The 22,188-nt window shown below is 40.3% G+C and overlaps 1 protein-coding gene across 10 annotated transcripts in view; it reads right to left on the bottom strand.

Annotated features, from left to right (window-relative positions):
* Positions 1-22,188, bottom strand: part of USP54 (ubiquitin specific peptidase 54) — a 92,794-nt gene that overhangs the window by 41,296 nt on the left and 29,310 nt on the right. For 8 of the 10 annotated variants that reach the window (XM_077930665.1, XM_077930672.1, XM_028729028.2 and 5 more), the window contains 2 exons: positions 10,032-10,855; positions 4,875-4,967 (listed from right to left, as the gene is read on the bottom strand). In XM_077930665.1, the coding sequence (XP_077786791.1) occupies positions 4,875-4,967; positions 10,032-10,178 (240 nt within the window). In that variant the 5' untranslated portion in view covers positions 10,179-10,855. The remainder of the gene's footprint in view (positions 1-4,874; positions 4,968-10,031; positions 10,856-22,188) is intronic. The other 2 variants (XM_077930666.1, XM_077930669.1) reach the window with 1 other exon arrangement.

Here is a 22,188-nt window from a genome sequence, read left to right as displayed (position 1 = left end):
GAGGAAGTACGTGAGACACAGGGACTGAGAGCCTGCATGAGGAGAGACTGAGAGCAAACTGGAAGAAAAGGTACAAGGCTCAGCTAGAAGTCCTTTGCAAGAAGCACCAGGATTAGAAGCTCTTAATGGCAAGGGAAAGGGCAGGAAGAAACTGAAAGGTGCTTCGTAAGCCAGGATTCTAAGCAAAAAGCTCAGTGGGAAGCTTTTCATTTGGGAGTAAAAGGTAACTTGGAACCTGTAAGGAAGATGCTTATTAATAAGATTGCTTATTTGTAAGAATCCTGGATCCTGATTTAAGTTTTGTAAATTGTTTAGCACTGATTGAAATGGTTCATTTTCATGTTTTCCTTTAAAATTAATAAAAATCATTTTAAAACAATGGAGTAGGCTTTATGCCTTCAAGAGTAAAAACTTTTGGGGTGAAGGGTGAAAATCTACCAGCGTGTGCTTATCAAAACAATATACTCTGGCTTCTCCTCAGATCGCATCAAATCAATATTGTGTAGATTTATATATACAAGTATATATTCAATATGAGGGAGAAGGCTCCAACATTTTGTTCAAGCTCCTTGAATAAAATATTAACTTCCATCCAGTGAACTTTGATTTTTTCCCCAAACGGAAATAAAACCACCAGTAAGAATTATTAGAATTAGACATCCTAAGAGTTATTTTCTGGTTCCATTTTCCTAATCCTAATTCTATTTTCAAAATTGAGCACAATCCGTTAGGACCTTTAATTTCCATTTTTATGTGTAATGGGAGTTTTTCTGAATACAAATCATGAGTCATGCCACCTTTAGTCAGTCTTTTTTAATAAAGAATTTTCATGGGTGAGGAATAATAATAATAATAATAATAATAATAATAATAATAATAATAATAAAATTTTTATTTATATCCCACCCTCCCCAGCCAAAGCCGGGCTCAGGGTGGCTAACAACAATAAAACAGTACAAAAGTACAGCACAAACAACACTCTAAAATCATTCATTATAAAATTAATTCAAATCGAGCCACTGGCAACCATTGGGCCAGAGCTCCGCGAAGATTGCCAAGGGAGCGAGTCAGGCTGTGCCCTGGCCAAAGGCCTGGTGGAACAGCTCTGTCTTGCAGGCCCTGAGGAAAGATGTCAAGTCCCACAGGGCCCTAGTCTCTTGTGACAGAGTGTTCCACCAGATCGGAGCCACAGCCGAAAAAGCCCTGGCTCTAGTTGAGGCCAGCCTAACTTCTCTGTGGCCTGGGACCTTCAAGATGTTTTTATTTGAAGACCGTAAGTTCCTCTGTGGGGCATACCAGGAGAGGCGGTCCCATAGGTACGAGGGTCCTAGGCCGTATAGGGCTTTAAAGGTTAAAACCAGCATCTTAAACCTGATCCTGTACTCCACCAGGAGCCAGTGCAGCTGGTATAGCACCGGGTGAATGTGATCTCGCAGCGAAGACCCATAAGGAGTCTCGCTGCAGCATTCTGCACCTGCTGGAGTTTCTGGGTCAGTCTCAAGGGCAGCCCCATGTAGAGCGAGTTACAATAATCCAGTCTGGAGGAAGGAGCTTAAAAAGGCACTTTTCAACATTCATTAAAAAAATCAAATTCTACAATAAAGCAATACTACAACCATTGTATTTGCAGTCCAATGAAATTTCCCTATTAACCTTTAGGGCTGCCTGTTTACTAATATGGAGCAAGCCTAGCTTCTAGAAGGGCAGGGAATTTGCACACTAGTCGACCTCTGGGTTCCTTTAGGAAGAACAGTGAGTTCGGGGGCTGCAGGGGCACCCCAGGGCATTTTCCAACAAGAAATATAATAAATAGTAAATACTTAAAGTGTAGATTAGGAAAAAGGAGGCTTGGCAAGAGACTAAAGGAAAGCAGAGAGTATCATCTTAAAAGAGGCATTCACCCCTCTTTCACACACCCACTTTCCTAAAATGACACCTGTGTATGACCTAAAAAGCAAGGAAAATATACTTCCTGCTGAAGAAATATTGTTTTTACCTTTGTGCAAATTTAATCAATAGATTAAAAATTATTTAATCCGCTGTCAACAAAAATCTGCTACTAAAATAGGAGGAAATATTTTTTTTTTGGACCCAGCAACATTGCCCCAGAGTAGCAGTAGACTACTTAATAACTAATGGCTAATGATAAAAAATAAGAAAGGTAATGATACACAACAATCATTTTCCTACTAACAAGACAAATGTTCCTACTAACACTGCTGCAGATGATAGCAACTGGGGTATGAATGAGAGACAGAGAAAAAAATGTTAACCCTTAATAATGTTATGAATTTGGGGGTGCAAAGCAGCCTAGTGCTATGATTTAATTAAGGTTTGGGGTGGCAAAAGCTACCATATTTTTCCAGGTATAACCCGACCGCGTGTATAAGATGAGCCCTATTTTTGGGAGACCAAAATTAAGAAATTTAAAAATTAAGGAAGTTGTTGAGCTTTCTTTGGGAAATTGCAAAAATAGTTGTTGAGCTTCTTTTTGCAAGCAGCTCCAGCCCTCGATTACTTAACTTATTAACCCGTGTATAAGACGACCCCCCAATTTCAGAAAAAAAGGTCGTCTTGCACATGGAAAAATACAGTAGTCTCCCGGTGTGAAGTGATAGCTAGACTCATGCATTTAAGTGTGCAATTAAGCTAAGCATCAAAAGCCAATTAAGTGAGGAGGTGACTTGAGGTGTTTAATTAAGCTTGTGTTAAAAACTGAGTCATACTATCTAGGGGTTAAAACCTAAGGAAGCATAGTGTGTATTCTAGGCACACTTCCTGGGTTGTGTATACAACATTGTAATGCTAGTCAATCAACAAGTGTTAATGAAGTAAAGCAAAAATAGTGGGGGGGGGATTAACCATTAGGAGTTCAAGGCCTCAAAAGAAATAGGTGTTAGAGTGGAAATGAATGGAGTCTTCCCTCCCTCTATAGACAAAGAGGGCTTAGTTCAGGGAAAGGATGTAACCAGGAAGCAGAGAGGAACAGTTAAGCTGGGATGTGTCATGCAGAACAAGAGAGGCTGCAGAGAAAAGATCCTGATGCTGCGACTATGGAGTAAGCTGGCACGCTTTGGGGTGCTGCCGCTGTGAGCCCCTCCAATGAAAGCTTCAGGTTGCATATATGCGTAAATAAACCATATATCATAAAGACACTATAGCCTCTGTTGTGCCTAATTTTGCAAAGGAAACACAAACCCTGGCTAAGCGCCAAGACCCTTGGAATCATGTGCACCGCTTGACACAGATTTGGGTTACCTGTAACAATACACCCTTTGACTGAAGGAGAGAATGCCTGCTAATCCAGTCATACATTCAGGTATGTATCTCATTCCTTAAAATAATGTGTGCATTTATCCTGCTCCATAAATGAGAAGAATGTGTGTAAGTCTGCCTTAATGACATGTGTGTTTCCGTGTATGTCTCTTAGTGAATGAATGTATGATTACACACAGAACAGGAAACTTGTGGCTGTCCAGACGCTCCTGGGCTACAACTTCTCAGGGCTGTGGGTTTGAGCCCCACATGGGGCAAAAGAGTCCCACATCACAGGGGGTTGTGCTAGATGATCCCCGTGGTCCCTTCCAACTCTATGATTCTACGAAAACTCCAAGCATCATTAGCCACTGGTCATTCTGGATGGGAGTTGGAGTCTAGCAACATCTGAAGGGCCGCAGGTTCCCCAATCCTGGAACAGAGGGAGTGTCTAGCCTAACAACAGGACATTTTGAAAGAACAAGTTGGCAGTGGCGCCAGGAGTCTCATAAACCAGAACACAGCTTTAGCAATGTAAGTAGATCTGTACAGATGTACATAATTTATTTTGCTTGCTCAATATGGACCTACCTACTAAAATTAGAACAGTACATTTCTTGTCCCTAATGTCAGTCCAAACACTGTGTGTCTCAGCTTTCACCTCAGAAAACACCCGTTCTGCCCAGAAAGTTAATTCTTCCTGCTTTTGTTACATATGAAAAACTTCTAATACAGAAGCTCTAGCAGAATGTACAAATCAATGCTGCATTCTTCTCCACCAACAACAAAACACCCTCTGTCCTACATCCTGGCACTACAATCCCTGCAAGGCAAACAAACTCTTTGTGGCATGCTTAGTACCAACAGACCAATTCCCCCCCTTCCCTGAGCAGAGATAAACAAACTCCAAACCAAAGTCATACATTAGATGAATAAAGGAAGCAAGGACTGTGCACAGCCGACATCAAAATGAATAATAGATCAGAAAATTGTTCTAGTGTCAAGGCAGCACTTCTGCATCCTACAGTCACTAAGACAGCTGGCCTGAAAGCAAGTAGGAGCCTTGATCCATGCATCACTACCACTCACGGTTGTTTTCCCAAGGCAGAGGTTTAAGATTGCAGCTCAGATTATGAAAGCTACAATAGGAGCACGTCTTATTTTGATATGAGCAGGTATGACAGGTTCTGAACGACGACACTCAATGTAGACGAAAGCGTATGAGCAGTAAGACACAAATTAACTCTTGCAGAATGTGAAATTATATTCACATGAATGGAAAAATCACACGGAAAAATCACAGTGAGGAATTTCTTGCAGGAGAAACCTGAGTTACAGTCCATAAATTGAAGCACTTCACAAAGTTCTATCTCATGACTTCACTTCAGTGTGACCAAAGTATAGCTTGAAAGTAAAGCGAGGCACATGCCTTGAAATACTGCTACAACATTATTATGACTTTTGTTGTTTAAATCTCATTTTGTATGATTGTTTATCTATCAGCCATGAGCTTCTCTGAGCTCCTGACTGGAGGAAGGGCAGGATGAATGAAGATGCAGCTAATATACACTTACTTTTTCATCTAAATCTGAACTGAACTGAACTGTCAAATTACTCACTTTGAGAGCACAAAATATACAGGAATCTCCCATACACTTGTGCGTTGTAAGTTGTCGAAAACTACGTCGAAATATATCCAGATGCCAGAGAACCTGTAAAGCAAAGAAGAAGAATGTGAGTTTTAATTTATCCATTTCAGAATGTCTTAGATAAGAATCTCTGGCTAAAATTAGACAGATAATAAATTCATCAACAGCATCTAAGTACCTTTGGGATAAATCTAATCTGGAGATTAGCATTTTTTTAACCTTATCTATTTCTATCCCAATGTTTGAGTTAGCATCATAGAGTCATAGAATTGTAGAGTTGGAAGGGACCATGTGGGTCATCTAGTCCAACCCCCTGCAATGCAGGAATCTTTTGCCCAACATGGGACTCAAATCCATGATCCTGAGATTGAGAGCCTCATGCTCTACTAATCAATTTATCCCAGAGAATAAAAATTAAAAGAGTAAAAGATAAAAGGGGGTAAGATCCAGGATTGAAAGAGGTATGCTTTATCAGAATAAACTAAGTGATATGAGTATTCCTAACATATTTCAAACACATACCTCACATTATTCAGCCACTTTATTTATATGAGCCTTTTGCCCACTTGTTCTGTCCTCAAGCCTTTTCTAATCTCTTTTAAGCAGGACACAGTAAGTCACAGAGTTTTTAATTAACCATAGTTTCCCATTTCATGAGAACGAGGAAACTATGGTTACGAAATTCATAACAAGCTAGGACCATAAACCACGGCTGGAATTTGCTGTAAAATCCTGGTTTCTTCCAAACCTGGTAGCCATAGTTTCCCAGTTTGGAAGGGAGAAGGATTGGGTGCCTTTTAGTTTCTTTTTAATAAAGACAACTAAGGTGCGATACAATAGAGTTGTATAAAATTATGCATGATGTGGGGAAAGCAATTAGACCAATTCAGAGAGTATGGATCTACCACTGGCTACTACTTTTGGGAGCAATGGAGCTGCAGCAAAATACTACACTATATATCCAGCCACTATTAGGAGTGTTCCTCTTCATGATTCCAGCCGGCATGCAACAGGGGGCTTGTAGAGCTTTTTGAAGTTGGCACCTTCCCCCCCCCCCCCCGCCCCATCACCCTCTTAAAACCTTCTTCTTCCACCCAGTGCTACAAAGGTGACTCCCCATTTACATAGGGTTACGTTCCAGGCCCTGAGTGCATAAGTGAAATGTATGTAAGTGGGCAGCACTCTGTTGAGTCATTGTGGCTCACAAGGAGACCACCCCTGGAGACCACAGGGGATGCCCCCTTTGAGCTTTGGGGCGGGTCTTCTCGTGAGCTGGACACACAGTGGGCCTTTGTTAAGGCTCTTCAGCTGACATGTAGGAAAAGTGCATGTCAGGTGTTAGGTAGGGAGGCTGAACAGCCTCAACAAAGCCCCACTGCGCCTCTGGCTTGTGTGGAGATGCTCTCCAAAGCCTGAAAAGGATGTCCTCTTCAGGCTCTGGGGAGGGTCTCCCCACGAACCACTTCTGAGTTCCCAGCACCACATGTATGCATGGTCACGCACAAGTGGGGAGTTGCCTGTATATCAGCTATCAGTGTGGGTATATATTTATTTGTGTGTGTGTGTGTTTAACTCCGGCTTATACCCCCCACAGCGCCAATGCTCAAGTATGTCAACTTTCCCTTTCTTCCTTCATTCTCTGTTTTTAACTAATACCTTCAGCTTCCATGGCTCAACTGTCCTAAACCACAAACTTAATTGCTAGACTCATAGTCTTAGTCTGCCTGACTTTTTTCCTTTACCGCTTTTTTCTCTTCCCAGATTGAAATGAGAGTTGCCTATAGAAAATAATTAAAAATCCAGGATTTTAGAGGAGATGTAATTGCCAGCAGCATGTTCTTTCTCCACCTCCAGCCCAGAAGAAAGCAGCAGCAAAGGCAGAAGTTAATCCCAGAAGCTTTTCTCAAAACAATTATATGGATTATATTCTTATATTCTTATATTTATGCTCACAACATTCCATAGGTCATGGGAGCTCAGGTTTCGTTCTTTCTTTTTCTTTTAGTGTACAAACTTATACTTCCGCTTGCTGGGAGTCCCAAAGTGGCCCCATTTTGTTTCAAAATTGCTAGAAAGTTCACTATCAAAATGATCTTATTTTTAATATATTTAAATGCTAATTTGATTGTGTGAAAGTTCAATAACAATGCAAAGTATTAAAGCCTGGACAATGTCTTCTTCATCTTCTTTTAATTAAAAAGCTTTAGTTATTGTCTGGATCTGAATTTCTTTACCAAGATAGTCAAATGTCTACTGGCTCAATAAATTCTTTTTTATATTAAAGCATGCCATAATATTGGATCTGGGGAGCAGTTCAAATTAGGGTGGTCATCTTGTATTTTATACAGGCTAGCATTATCTGCAGTAAGGGATAATCCTAAAAAAATAAAATATGGCTCTTAAAATAATAACTTTAATAAACTAATTTTATGAGCATGCACAAGAATGCTCCATTATACCAAGTCACAATACTGGTCCATTTAGCTCAGTATTGTCTACACTGCTTGGCAATGGATCTCCACGGTTTCTGATTGGCATCCCTAGATGGGACTAGTAAAAAAGACCATGTTGGGCAAAAGATTCCTGCATTGCAGAGGTTGGACTAGATGACCCACATGGTCCCTTCCACCTCTGCAATTCTGTGATACTAACTCAAACATTGGGATAGAGATAGATAAGGTTAAGAAAAATGGGACCTTCTTCATACAAGGCAGTTATGCTCTAACATTGAGCTACAGCCCTTCATAGCATCTAACCAATAAAGACATAGGTAGGCGAACTAAGGCCTGGGGGCTGGATCCGGCCCAATCGCCTTCTAAATCCGGCCCATAGACGGTCCGGGAATCAACGTGTTTTTACATGAGTAGAATGTGTGCTTTTGTTTAAAATGCATTTCTAGGTTGTTTGTGGGGCATAGGAATTCGTTCATCCGCCCCCCCCCCCCCAATATCATCCGGCTCCCCACAAGGTCTGAGGGACAGTGGACCGGCCCCCTGCTGAAAAAGTTTACTGACCCCTGAATTAAGGGCTTTTATCATTTCCACTGACTAAGCAGAAGATTAACGTTATCTCTGCAGTTTATAACATAATAATGGTTCTATATTTTGGATATGACCAAATTCTAGGTCTGGTATAAGTTCTAACTACTAAAGTGTAGTTTATCTCCTCTTCACTGCCAACTTACTGTTAGAAGTAATTTTCATATTTAAAAGAGGAAACCTAAATATAACTATTTAAAAATGTAGCTTGATGTCCTGGATGTTTGCATATAAAGCAACAGAAGTACAATGTGCCTCTTAATATGAGACAGTAAACCAACACTTCCTCTTCCAGCTTTTCCTCTGGTCTATTGATCAAGGACCATGGGCATAGCCAATGAGCTGGGGGGGCACTTGCCCCCCCCCATCAAGTAAATAAATAAAAATACTTAACTCACCATTTCTGTCGCAGATAGATCAGTTCTCCCCCCACCCCCAACATAAATCCTGGCTATGCCCATGTCAAGGACGTAGCTTTAAATAGGGTTGATCATATTTTCCAGGTGAAACCATTTCAGGTCCACTACTAAATAAAGTTTCTTCAGTTTCAAAGTGGCAACCATGCAAAAAATAGGAATGCGCCTCAATAAAAATAAGCAGATACATGTCCAGCTTCAGAGCAACTCCATTTAACACAGAGCTAGACACAGATATACTCCAAAACCCTGCGGTTTTGCTATCAATGTCATTTAGTGAACCATCATGTGTATCCATAACACTGCCTGGAACTACTTGCTCAACAGTCTTCCATGCCTCTCTTAGTAAGGGAAAATCAAAAGTGTTATGCCGCTATCCATAGAACTAAAGCAGCCAATAACAATAATCACAGCTGCACAAAAATATTTCTGCCTATTTCTGTCTCTAATCAAAAAGAATATGTCTTGCTCTCATAAAACTTAGTAATTCTATTGGTTACCCTGTACTAGTACCAACAATCTCTGGTGTAAACAAATTCAGATGCATGTCTATCCTGGCTTTATTACCAAAGTTTCATAAAAGGTAAAGGTAAAGGTACCCCTGCCCGTACGGGCCTGTCTTGACAGACTCTAGGGTTGTGCGCCCATCTCACTTAAGAGGCCGGGGGCCAGCGCTGTCCGGAGACACTTTCCGGGTCACGTGGCCAGCGTGACAAAGCTGCATCTGGCGAGCCAGTGCAGCACATGGAAACGCCGTTTACCTTCCCGCCAGTAAGCGGTCCCTATTTATCTACTTGCACCCGAGGGTGCTTTCGAACTGCTAGGTTGGCAGGCACTGGGACCGAACAACGGGAGCGCACCCCGCTGCGGGGATTCGAACCGCCGACCTTTCGATCAGCAAGCCCTAGGCGCTGAGGCTTTTACCCACAGCGCCACCCGCGTCCCTAAAGTTTCATAGTCCTGAGCAATTAGATCAAATCTTTTCATAAAATTAGAATAATAGCTACCACTTAAACTTATTCTAAATATACTGTGTAATTAATCCAAAGGACTATTATAAATAATTGTCACAAGCTAATGGGGCATTTCCTGACATTATCACATTCCAACTAATGCTTGCTAAAAAAAAAAATATTACTATTATTACACAATTTATATATTATGCACCCTACACCAGCAGGCCCTATAGTGGGTTACAACAATTTCAAAATTCAAAATTAAAAGCAGTGAAAACATACTACATTTACAAGAACAGGGTGTGCCCACGCCATTTATTCCCAAGCACAACTTTCACATGGGAGCCAATTTGAAAAGCCTACATAAAGATTGTGCAACAGAGTCTCACCTCAACCCAGTGTCAAATCCAAACCACTGCTAACAGTCTTGCAATTGTATGTGATTTCAAAGTAACATTTGTTACCACTCTGAAATACATTTTAACCTCATAAAATAATTAAATGAATTTATACAAATCCAAGACAAGAAACAATAATTGTACCAGTGACTGGTACCTGAATTAAGAGGAAATAAATTCATAGAAGGATTTGATAGTTTTTACGTTGTTGCTTTGCTGTTTAGATGTTCTCACAGAAGCACCATAATCCATAGCACACAAAAAATTAAGAGAAAAACTATGTACAAAAGATAGGCACACATTCTTTTAGATTTCTTACCTGTAATGCACTATTCAAGAAACAGCTGTTCTGTCCAGGCTCATTGCTGAGACCTTTACTAGGTGCTATAGATGTTGTATTACGTGGAGTGAACATCCCTTGCACAGTGCCCCGTCCCACTGAAAAATAATTCCTCTTCCAAGACATCTTTCACACTTCAGTCTTTATCATATGGAAGGTTTTATACCTGCATGTTATGTACGCAAAGTCCTTTCCTTGATTCAAAATCAGAAGTAGCTTGCATAACACCAAAACAAAATTCTGTCTCCAGATTTCTCATTTGTATTGCATCAAGGTATAGTAAACCATAATTTTCTTCAAATGCTGCTAATTTTGCTACATAAAACTACAGTCCATGTAGAGAAACACCTGTCGTAACAGCTGAAAAGATGGAAGGCAAACTAAAAGAAGTCATAGTCTTTCAAGGAGCGTTGTGATTATGTGCCATCCTTTAGTATAAAAATAATAACAATTCAGGTAACACTTTGCAAATAATAAAATTGCAAGTGTTCAAAATGGATACAAAACAAGCAAAAACGAAAACTTCCCTTTCTTTTGAAATCTTCTCAGACTGATGAGCCAAATCCAACAGAGAAAAGATCCAGTAAAGAAAAGCCAACCCCCTCACTGCTTCTTGTCAGTAGTTTCTTGCTGGAATACTGATTCAGGCAAACTGGCTCTTTAGAAGCTGAGCAAAGGAGAGATTCAAGAATAATGTTCTTTAATCCGAGCAGAAAAAGGTCTTCCTGAAGTTCTTTTAACGTCCTGCGTAGAACTTGAGCAGTTTCTTCTAATGTTCCTTCTCTTGCAAATGGAATGCCTAGCTGTGCCAGAGAGAGAGAGAGGAGAGAGAGAAAAATAATCAAAGGCTTGCATCACTTAATTACTCACTTGGTTTTGTTCTCTTCTGCCAAGATTAGCATTGCCTCACCTCCTACCAGAAACTCGGGACCAGAGTCAAAACAAAGCAAAACAAAATCCCAACCAGAATCTAACCATTGCAGCTAAGAAACATTACCATGGTCAGGTTTATAGATACTCTTAGAACAGAAAACTTGCATATTTTAAGACATTACACATAGCTTTATACGATGAGACTATAGCAGGCATAGGCAAACTCCGGCCCTTCAGATGTTCTGAGACTACAATTCCTATCATCCCTGACCACTGGTCCTGTTAGCTAGGGATGATGGGAATTGTAGTTCCAAAACATCTGGAAGGCCGGAGTTTGCCTATGGCTGGGCTATAGTATCTCTTGCTACACACATGCTCAGAGAAATCTCAAAGCAGCCAGTTATTTACCTAGATCTATCCTGGATAAATAATTACAAATGACAGTTTTCTATTCAGTATTATAGATATGGTTCCTAAATCACTGTTGAACATGGAAGAGATGGCAGACAGAAAATTCAGTTCATTATGATGAAGATTAAGATTCTTTCAAAGGTTTATTTTTTTATTTCCCAGTGTTGCTTGTTACCTAGATGTTTTTAATTCAGGCAGCACATTCTTCCAGATGTGCAAAAAATCAGCAAATAAAAGCGAAAAACCCATGAAGAAAATAATCTGTTTGCGGAACTAAACGGTGGAGGTGTAGAGAGGAGAGAAAACTTCCTCCCTGTTAGGGAATTCTTAATTCAAGCAGGATAAACAGCCAGAACACTTGGGATATCAGCTTGCAATAGGGTTATACCGCAGCAGAGAGGCCAAGCTACGGACAACCTACAGCTGTTTACCACTACTGTCTTGCGTCTTGGCTTACACATGTGAGTGAGCACCTGAACTACACACTAAGAGGAGAGTTCTACTATAAAGTCTCTTGCTGTTCACATGGGTGTGTGTATGTTAAAAAGCCTTTTGCCAGTGTCTTACTTTCTGTTGATACAGGATAAAAGTGTTGGTAGAACAAAATGGTGTGTCCATTAGTTTTTCAGATGGGGGCTATTGTTGGGGACCAAATGAAAAGCATTTGGAGACTGCCTTTGCTTCCCGGACCTCCATTATATACCATGTTTCTTATTAGAATATAATGAACACAGTCCAGAAAAAAATACAAATGTGTGTTCCAATGCAAGCTTCAGTCATCCTAATGGGTATTTTGCTCTTTCATTTCATTATCTGAAGATCAGATTCTACAAAATATTAATTAAGTCTCCACATCCCTATGAAGTAAGAAAGCATAATTCAGATTTTGCAGAAGAATTATTCATCTATGCTCCTTTAGGGGATGCAAGTACAAAGAATAAGAACAAACCAGTTCTCCAACATTCCTAAACACTGAATAATATCCAAGACCTATTCCAATGCCAGTCCCAGTCTTTGCTCAAACTCAAAAGCCAATCCAGAAGCACTTAATGCAATGAATTCAGTGACAACTACTCATTTATATAGCCTTAAAATATAGCCACATTATCTATAACTATATGAATTAATTCTATTGTGGCAAAAGAAAAAAAAATAGAATTACATTGTGGATTCCAAACTAATTATTTCAGTTTCACAGAAGCAAAACAAATTCCTTTATTGCAAAGTATCAGCAATAAGAGCAGCAGAATATGAAAGTGATTATATCCAATGGTGACTTTGCCTTACAGGCAAATATTTATATTTACGCCAAGTCAGAGTACCTAAATTTGCAAAAATAAAAACACCCCCCCCAAAAAAAAAAATGTCTACTGCCATATCCCATTCTATTTCAGAGGGTCTTCTCAATCTTTAAGAACATCTTTTTTGAAAGTGTATGTGTTCAGAAATCCATTCTCACCTTCACCTATATAAAGCTACTCCACATGTAAATCAAAGTTTGGGGGGCATTAGTAAAAAAGGACTCTTGAATACTGTGTCAATCAGCCAAGTAAAAATCCAATTAAAACAACACTGATCTAAACTGAAGCCACAAACGAGAGATGAGAGTAAACAAGTTTCTTAAATAACATCTCTCGGAAGGAAGATGTCTGTATCTGGGGCATATGTGAGTACTTATCCTAGTATCCTAGAGTCACTAGGCAAGTCAATTTTAAAAAAATTAAATGGTGCCTTAAGCATCCAAGATTTACCACTGGGACAATAATGAATTGCTAACTGCTGCCACTTACTGAATTAACAGAGCAGTAAGATTCAAAATATTTTGAGGAGCAAGCTTCTGACAAGAGTACTGAGTCACCTTTCTGCCAGCTTCTCAAATCTCTTCCCACTCAGTTTCCTAGAAGTTACACACATCTGCAGTAGCATGGCAGAGAGAGGCCAAGGAAAAATGTGGGGCAAGCTATAACGGTTTAGACTCTAGCCAGATCAGATTACTTCAACAAAAAAGGATGTTTCTTAATCAGAGCACAAAGAATATAATGTTACAGGTCTTCTGGAAAAAAACAACCAACAAACAATTGTTTCAAACTCCTAAAGTTTCTAAACTTGTCCTATCTGGTATAATAAACAAGTAGTTCCTTTCTTATGTGGTACAGAAGACCCATTGAAACAGAAATTAAAATATCTTGTTCTGTCCTATTAGCACAACACAAACAACCTCCTGTTCAAAGCCCAGTGCAATTGAGGGATAAACCCTACCCCCTTTTTCTAAACCTGCAGTCAGAATGGGAAGCCAGGGGTTGTTTTGGGACCGGGTTGCTGAGGTGCTCCAAGCTTTCTTGGATATTTCTAACCGGGTTAGATAATTTAACAATTATTTCATAAACAACAAAGTGACCCAGTTAATATGTACCAGGTTAAGTCTATGAAACAAGGGTAGGATTTAGCCAGCCAATTATCAGATGATGCATGTAAGCATTTAATCTTTCACTGTGAAAATTAATGCTCTTTTAAAAACCCATCTAGTATGTGCTGCTGCCTAGAGACAACATAGCAAATGGAAAAAGCTAGACAGTTTTGTTCTCCATCTCTCATAATGTGCTTGTTTGGCATTCCACTTGCTTGTAACACGATAACAGGATGCCACTTTTGCTGTTGTGGTGCATAACCAGAGTGAATTACTTTTCAATCAAGAACATGGTGCAAGAGTACTTTAAAAGGGCACCTACCAAGCAATAGCACATAGTGGGGATGACGACACTTAACAGTGCAATCCTAATTACTAACAACTCAAAAGGAAGCCCTATTAAATTCAGTGGGGCTAAAGAAACAAGTAGGAACTCACACCGAGAAACTATGTGATACTCCAAAGCAATCTAGCTCTCCTTTCATTTAAATGTTATATATGTGGGTACAAATGCCTATTTTTATGTCATGTAGTAAAGTATTCCCTATTGCTTGGAAGCCTGATATGGACTAACTCAGATGAGCATTTGTCTTATGGCTTGTTTCTGTTTGATGTTCCCTTGCAAATATAAATGTATTTTAAAAGCCACATTTGAATTTGATAAAATCACTCTTGATTAGGGTTCATTCACACTCTCATGGGGAAACCATAGCGAACCCTGTCCAAAAAAATGATGAGAATATGGCAAGACTCAAGATCAGAGGCATGGCAGCCAAAGCAGAGCTGTTTGCTGTGGAAGAAAGCAACCCTAACTGGACAGCTGCTACAACAAAGAATTTTCTGCTGTGTTTGGAACAGCAATAGACAAGTGGTATGACAAGGAAGAGGAAAATTGGGGAGAGCGCTTGAAGGCAGAATTTTAGGACTATAGCCTTTGGAAAGCATATTAAGGCAGAGACGAGGAACCTGTTTCCCTTGAGAGGTTGTTCGACTCTAGCTTCCATCAGCCCCTGCCAACATTGCAAATGGTGAGGGATAATGGGAGTAGAACCCAGCACTGGGAGGTTACAGTCTCCCCAACCAGCATCAAGTCAAGGGGTCCCCAAATGGTCCCACCAGTTCATGCCAGTAAGTGCATTTTTATTATTATAACAATATACAACAGAAATACGAGTATAGACATAAAAATGATGAAAAAGAATAAAGTCTGTTCTTGTTCTTACTGCAGGGTGCATTGTGGAGATCTATCATGTCAATATCATGTCCATGGAATCTATGTCCTCAAAGATATTGACAATTCATCCCAGAAGTTTAGATGGAAAATTGGACACACTTAACTATTGTTCCAAAGTTTCATATACTTACAATGAACAGGTGTTGCATTATCCAATGTACTGGTATAAGAAATAAATGCTTGCTATGTTGCTAAAAGCAATTGGCGGGGTTGTAATAATGTGCCCACACAACTTACAATTTGAACTAATGTTTCCCAAATTCTCTCTCTTGCAATATTATAAATGAATCTAATGCCCCAGCATGACACAGCATCATGTGGAAAATGTTAATTATCTAGTAAACAAAACATGTTTTGAAAAATATTTTGTGTGTTAAGAAGCAGAACAGATGTATGTCAAACAACATAATGACATAAACAAATCTGTGCAGTTTTGTATTCTCATGCTAGATGAAGCTACAAATGTAGCACTTCATTTTAATTTTTGTAGCCAATCAATAAAAAACATCTAGTTTCAATTAATTTAAAAAATAAGACTCAATGTGATTAAAACCTATAGTATAAATTAAATTAACAATCAGTTAAATTTTAAGGTTCCATTTGTTTCCTTGCAGAAAGCTCTTAAGGAGGTCTTAATATTTAATGACATTAAGGAAAGGGCTAGTCTTTCATTCAACTGCATTAAAATTCATTCTCTGAGAAATCTGTAAGAAGTCTTCTATCTATAGGCCCTTGGGCAAGAAGCTATCAATAGACCCTTTAGCACCATCCATCCCCCTTTAGATTCATAAGTCAGGGCCATTTGCGACCATGTGAAAGATCCCAAGAGAAGGAGGAAGACCTGAGTCTGCTCCAGCTGGTCTCTCCCCATTGGACCCATGTACCACCAACTGCCCTGTGGTAACGATCCCAATTATTTTTTATATATTGCTGCTGTTAACGTATTCTAACGTTACTTTTATGCCGCCCTGGAAGGATTTGTATCCTGAAAGGTAGAACAGTAATAATAAATTACGAAGCATGAGGATTTCTGATAACATCCAGTCATAAAAGAAGAAGTAGTAGTGTGAGGGCTTTCAATTAAAAATGCACTTTGTTTTTAAGGTAACTGATATATACAAAAGTGATTAAAAATTGGGAACACAATTTATCAAAATAAAGCAAAAGGTTATGCAGCTAATATGGAACCCTTATTGGAGGGGGCATAAGGAACTTTATCCTCAAAATGCCTTGCAAATAAGTCACAGAGGACTAATTGATGACTGCAGGGAATCATCTGGGGCTATGAACCAGTATGAAAAGTTATGTTGCACAGCATACTCTAGACCAGGCTTCCTCAACCTTGGTCCTCCAGATGTTTTCGGCCTACAACTCCCATGATCCCTAGCTAGCAGGGCCAGTGGTCAGGGATGATGGGAATTGTAGTCTCAAAACATCTGGAGGGCTGAGGTTGAGGAAGCCTGCTTTAGACACAATGCAGCAACAGGATCACTTTTCTGTCCAGATTGCTTTAAAACAGCCAGGTTCATTCTGGGTTCTCTACCTCCTGTGCTCTAGCTATTGTTTCGCTTGCTTAATTTCTAGCAGCTGTGCAGTAAACCACAGTCCCAGAGAGAATACTTGTGCCACTTGACTAGGTCAATTCAGCATCTTTAAACTTCTTGAGCAAGAGAGCTTGCCAGGTCAGCTGGAAACTCCAATGGGAGTTTGGAATCCTCCTGAATGCAGCAAGCCTCTGGGGGAGAGAAATTTTAGCTGGCCCCTTATCTTTGCAAAGGTTTTTTCCATTCCATAACAGTTCCATTCCAACCCACTGTTACAACTATACATCACAAAAGGTTTGTGATTGGTGTCTTCCACTCACAAACTGTCCCTTTTCTTGACTGCTACAGAACTCCATATTGATATATTACCAGCAACTTGCATAGGGCCAGAAACACAGTGGGACATCACATGGCTGTCACAGTAGCCACAAGCAACCATAGTAAGGATGTTGAAATCTTATCCAGGACTAACACCCAGGGCATTTCCAACATTGGGTCCAGGACCATTTCTGTCAGCTCAATTAGAGAATCTGTTAGGCAGTCAGGAGAGCAGACAAACAGAAATCCCTATTCTGTCCCAAGAACACTAGACACAATAAAGCTGCACTGCTAGACTAAGTGTCTGATGAGTGAGATGATATCCTTGTGGACCACATCTGTTCCAGCTCCCTGCCCAACCTCCATATGTTGATACTGTACATTAATTCACTAGATTACTGTTTTTCCTTCACAGAGCTCAGTGTGTGGTTTCCCTGCCCAATTTATCCTTACAACATCCTTGTGAGGTAGGTAAGGCTGTGAGATGGTGACTGGCCCAAGGTCATGTTTTGAGCAATATAGATGAATGGGAATTTGGGTCTCCTGTGTCCTAGCTGGATACTCCAGCCACTATACAAGCCAAGTCTCAGTATCATATGACTGGTTAGCTTCTTTCTTTAGGATCTAATGCTGCAAGATGTGTGTTTTATGGGAGAGAAAGGATTCATTCATTAACTTGAATGAATTGAATGAATCATACATGGAGTGGGTAGATAACAAGGAACCAAGGATTCCATGGTCTAGAAGAAAGACCAAAAGCAAGGACAGATGCTATTTGGCTAGATCTTATTCTCTAATTGGTTAGCCTACCCGCCCTGAACAGCTAAATGGCTCCTAGGAGGCCACCGGGACATTGCTGCTGCTGTGAGTGTGGAAGGAAGACCGCTCTCTGATGCAAGGCCCATTTCCACCTGGCCTAGGGTGCAGGACCCAGACTTACTCTGAGTATGTCAAAAATGTTTTAAAAGTTTTTCAATGTTTAAAATACTTGTTAATTTATGGTGTTTTAAATGTTGTTGTTTTTTGTGCTTTGTGGGTGGGATGGACATTTGTCGGGGCTGGGGATTAGTTTAGTTTTAGCATAAATGTAACTCTCATTATTTCAATTAGCATTGTCTTGTTGGTTTGCTGTATAGTTTTACTTTGTTTAAAGGGGAGAGGGTATGAGTCAAGGGGGTGCAGAGATTGTGTGAATGAACTTAGTGCTTAGCTTATATTTTTAGTTGCTATTTTGTTATTGTTTTTAATATCATTTTATAGATTCTAAATGCCGCATTGATTTGTTAATTACACGACTTGCCATAATTGTGAAGTTTAATTTATTTTTAGTTGCTGTTTTGTTAATTTTTTAAAAAATTTCAACTGTTTTATTGATAATTTGTTAATTATTTTATATGATGTATGCTATATTCGCAATATGATATTATGTTGGTTTTTTGTTATGGTTATTTATTGGTTGTAAGCCACTTTGAGATTCATTTGAATGACTCAATCAATCATGTGATATGTCCCACACCCTTAGCACAGCCAGTTGTGACTGCAGTCCCCGTCATGCCCCCTCAGACCTCTGGCCAGGAGCTACATCCACAAAGCCTGTTTGCTCACCCACCCAAAATGAACTGTGGCAGTTAAGGACTATGCTAAGTGAGTTTTGTAGATTTCCAACAAATCCCTTTGCCTTATAATCCATATATGTGACTTGATGCACACCAAGAGCTTGGCTCATTTTGTTGTGTTATCTGTTCTGCAGAGAAATTCTTCCCTGCTTTCTTGAAAAGTTGTAGTCTGGATTGCACAGTGATCTAGGGGAACTTGCATTCACAGCACTGCTTGTTGCACAGAACTTGTATGTACATGCAACTGGTGTACTGCTCCGATGAGCAGAGCATTTTCTGCAAGCCCTGCCCCTAGGCATGAGAAGTTTCAACCCTAAGGCCCCATCCAGGTGCCATAATGTTTTATGTCAAGAGCTGTCACAACACTACTCACTTTCCCATGGGACAGTCAACTTATTTTTTTCACACCAATCTCAGTAAAAAGAGTATGTGCACACACCCCTAGAATAACCTATCGGTTTATATGAGAAGCAGGCTTATAAAAATGGGAGTGTGCTGTTAAGAGTTATTCAAAGGCTGCATCATCTTGAAATCTAGTAAATGTCTGTGGGTTGGTGTTTGTTTTATATCTTGTCTAATGAGACACTGGGAGATGTGGAAAGCATGAAACACACTATTGCAAATGGGCACTACCTGTGAAATGGTCATACAATGAGAAATAACACATTCAGGTTAATACAGGCAAAACGGACAAAGTAGGATAAAGGCAACAGAGACCACAGCACTCCTGTGAATCCTTTTGAGCAATTTTCTGCTTTGTAGAAGTTTAATCAAACATCTAACAAAAGTCAGGCAATTTTGAAGAGACAGTACGGGCTTAAAAGGCACTTTAGCTCACATAAGCAGCTGCAGGGGCATCACAAGCCCTCAACATGCTTCAGTTTTCCTGACAAGCAGGTATGAATTCTCCTCTAATTACTCCTACTTGTAAAATATTTGTTCCTCTGATGCCATGGAGAGTGCAGTGACTGACTGACTGACTACTTCTTCCCTAGGAAAGAGATCTGAGGAAAACTCTGGGACAGCCTCAAATTACTACACTGAAACCATCTGATTCTCCTGAAAGGAAATCTGTTCTAATACACAAAGAGCACTCGAATCAATCCGATGTAGATCCCCAGGAGGTTTTGGTAGATCGCTGGATCCCTTTCCTTAGCATAGGTAAAAATAGAATCCGAACCTGTTCCGTCGCTCCGCCCTCCATTGTTCCATGGTCTGCAGAACAGAAGATGAAGCTTACTCAGCCACCCATTGATGAGTGGCTGTTCCACTTTCTCCCTTGAGGTTAGGCAGGAATTCTGTAAAATCGGGGCTTTCCCCCTCCCTCAAAAAGCTCAACAACTTTGACCTAAACCAGTTTTTAATTCTGTGAGTAGATCGCAGTCTCTTGGGAGTTGGCCACCCCTGGTATAGAAGTTAAGTATTTGCTACTTGATAACCAGACAGAAGAGAATGGTATCTTTAATTTTAACAGAAGCTCAAGCTATGCTTAAGCCCCGGAAATACTACAAGAACATGGAGCATTCTCACACAAGCTATCCACTTTACCTCTTCCCTGCCATGAGAAAGGAAGAAAGGAAGAAAAAAAGGAGAGGGGGAGAGGTCAGAAAATGACGAATATTCTATACAAAACACCTAAACATCAAGCACCAAAGCTTCTCTCTTGAAACTGCTACTTAAAACAGTTCCCTAACTGACCAACTACCCCTTATTATCTAGGGACAGTTCATAAGTTTTGAAAGTATCAGGTACATGTCTGTATGTCATGTAATGCCACAGCATGCAAGGACCTCATCCAAACCTGTCAAGGTTCTTCTGGGGAGGCCCTTCTCTTGGTCCTGCCACTCTCCCAGGCATGCTTGGTAGGGATGCAACAGAGGGCCTTCTCAGTGGCTGCTTTCAGACTTTGGCATTCCCTTCCTGGAGAAGTTTGACTGACTCCCTCCTTCTCATTTTTCTGCTGGCAGGTGAGAACTTTCTTATTCCAACAGGCTTTTGGGAAATCTGCTTTTAATGAAAGGGTGCTGGTTTTATTGTAATTATTTGTATGATTTTAATAGATCTTTAGATAGAGATGACAGATAGATGATAGAAAGATAGATTTCTATTAATTAATCATCATAATCATCATCATCATCACCACCACCATCATCATCATCCCTGCTTTTAGTTGTTCTTATTTTATGAGCAAGCTGCCTAGTATCTCTGTTATGGAAAGGGCAGGATATAAATAAATATAGAATAATGAGGTTACGGTTAGCAGAAGGATGACTTCTTGAGCAATGAAACTTCTCTCTTCTACCTACAGACCTGTTCTGAGTTGAGGAAAGCCCCATAACAGATTGGAGGTGGGGGGGAGAGGGGAAGTTCTATTGCACAAAAGGAAGTCTTTGTGCTAATGGTTGAATACAACCCAAAGAAAGAAAAGACCACACACTGCAGGGTCTTGTAATAGTCCCTGCCTCACCATACGATGTTCAAACTGTAGAGAAATGTGAGTATGCCCCTTACACACCAGAAGGGAGAGGTAGTCTACTGGCATATATCCACTAATGCCTGCAACGTGATGTGTTTTTACTAGAGTAAATATTGAGAAAGACTGGGGAAAAAGCAGCACAACTATTGACACTGCAAAGCTTTTTATAAGAAGCTAAATAAGAATGGATAAATATTTAATAGTGCAGCAGGAGCTGAAGAGGCAGAAGTGTTGCTGAATACTTTCCATTTATTTATTTATTTATTTAGAAGATTTATGCCCCAACTTTCAATCAAATTATTCTCACAGTGGCTTACAAGCAACAGGCTGTGATAACAGGAAGAGAAAAATTCCATGCACATGAACGTACGAACACGTAAACACATGAAGCCTTTTTCCCCGTGCCTGAGAGAAGGTGCCAGGGTACACTTCTCTTCTGTTCTCCATCTTTGAAGGGTCCCTGTGCAAGATGACTGCTGGCCTCCCCCCTTGTAGTACCCAAGTCACTCTGCTGTCCTGTTTCCTCTCTCCGCCCACCAGCAAAGCAACCTTAATTGCTTGCCCCCTCCTTTTTTAAAACTTTATACAGAGGTTGCTGGTGGGCACAACTGGAAGCTTGCTGTCCATCATGCCCAACAACAAACTCTGTAAAAAGTGTTCTTAAAAGTAAAAGGGACTCATTTCCTACCACCACCCACTATGCAGCCTGGCTGATTCATTTATCCCTTCTACCTGTGCCAGTGCAGGGGCACAGAGAAATTAATCCCTTTGTCTTTTGACAGAGGTTTTTGTAATGTGCATTGGGCAGCAAAGCTCCAAATTGCACCCATTTCCCTAGAGAATTTTAATATCGTGGCCATGACAGAAGGTTCATTGCAGCTGCACACTAAGAGATCCCTTTAGTTTCTTTTTCTCTTACAATGGCCAAGCATACTAAGGGTAAGTAATCAGTCACGCCCACCAACTTCATTTTCCTAAAGTGCCTGGGCTCCATGTGCGACCACAGGCACACTGGGGAAATGAAGACGGTAGGTGCAGTTGAAGCTTCATTTTGCAATACGCCCACCTCTGCAAAAGAGATTTTTAAAGGTGAACAAATATATTGGTGCAGCTGCCCCTGTAATTTATTTGGCTCCTTGCTAAGCTGCGGGATCCTGGCCTTGCGCCCTGTTATTTGGCCCTAAGGTAGATGCTGCTGAGGTCAACCCAGAGTTGCAGCCAAGTGTTCTCTCTGGCAGGGAGAAGGGAAAGAAATCC

The sequence above is a fragment of the Podarcis muralis genome, chromosome 6 (genome assembly GCF_964188315.1).
Source record: "Podarcis muralis chromosome 6, rPodMur119.hap1.1, whole genome shotgun sequence".
In the NCBI taxonomy this organism is placed as follows: Eukaryota; Metazoa; Chordata; class Lepidosauria; order Squamata; family Lacertidae; genus Podarcis; species Podarcis muralis.
The sequence above is the reverse complement of the archived record's forward strand: the minus strand, read 5'-3'. Positions and strand labels throughout refer to the sequence as shown.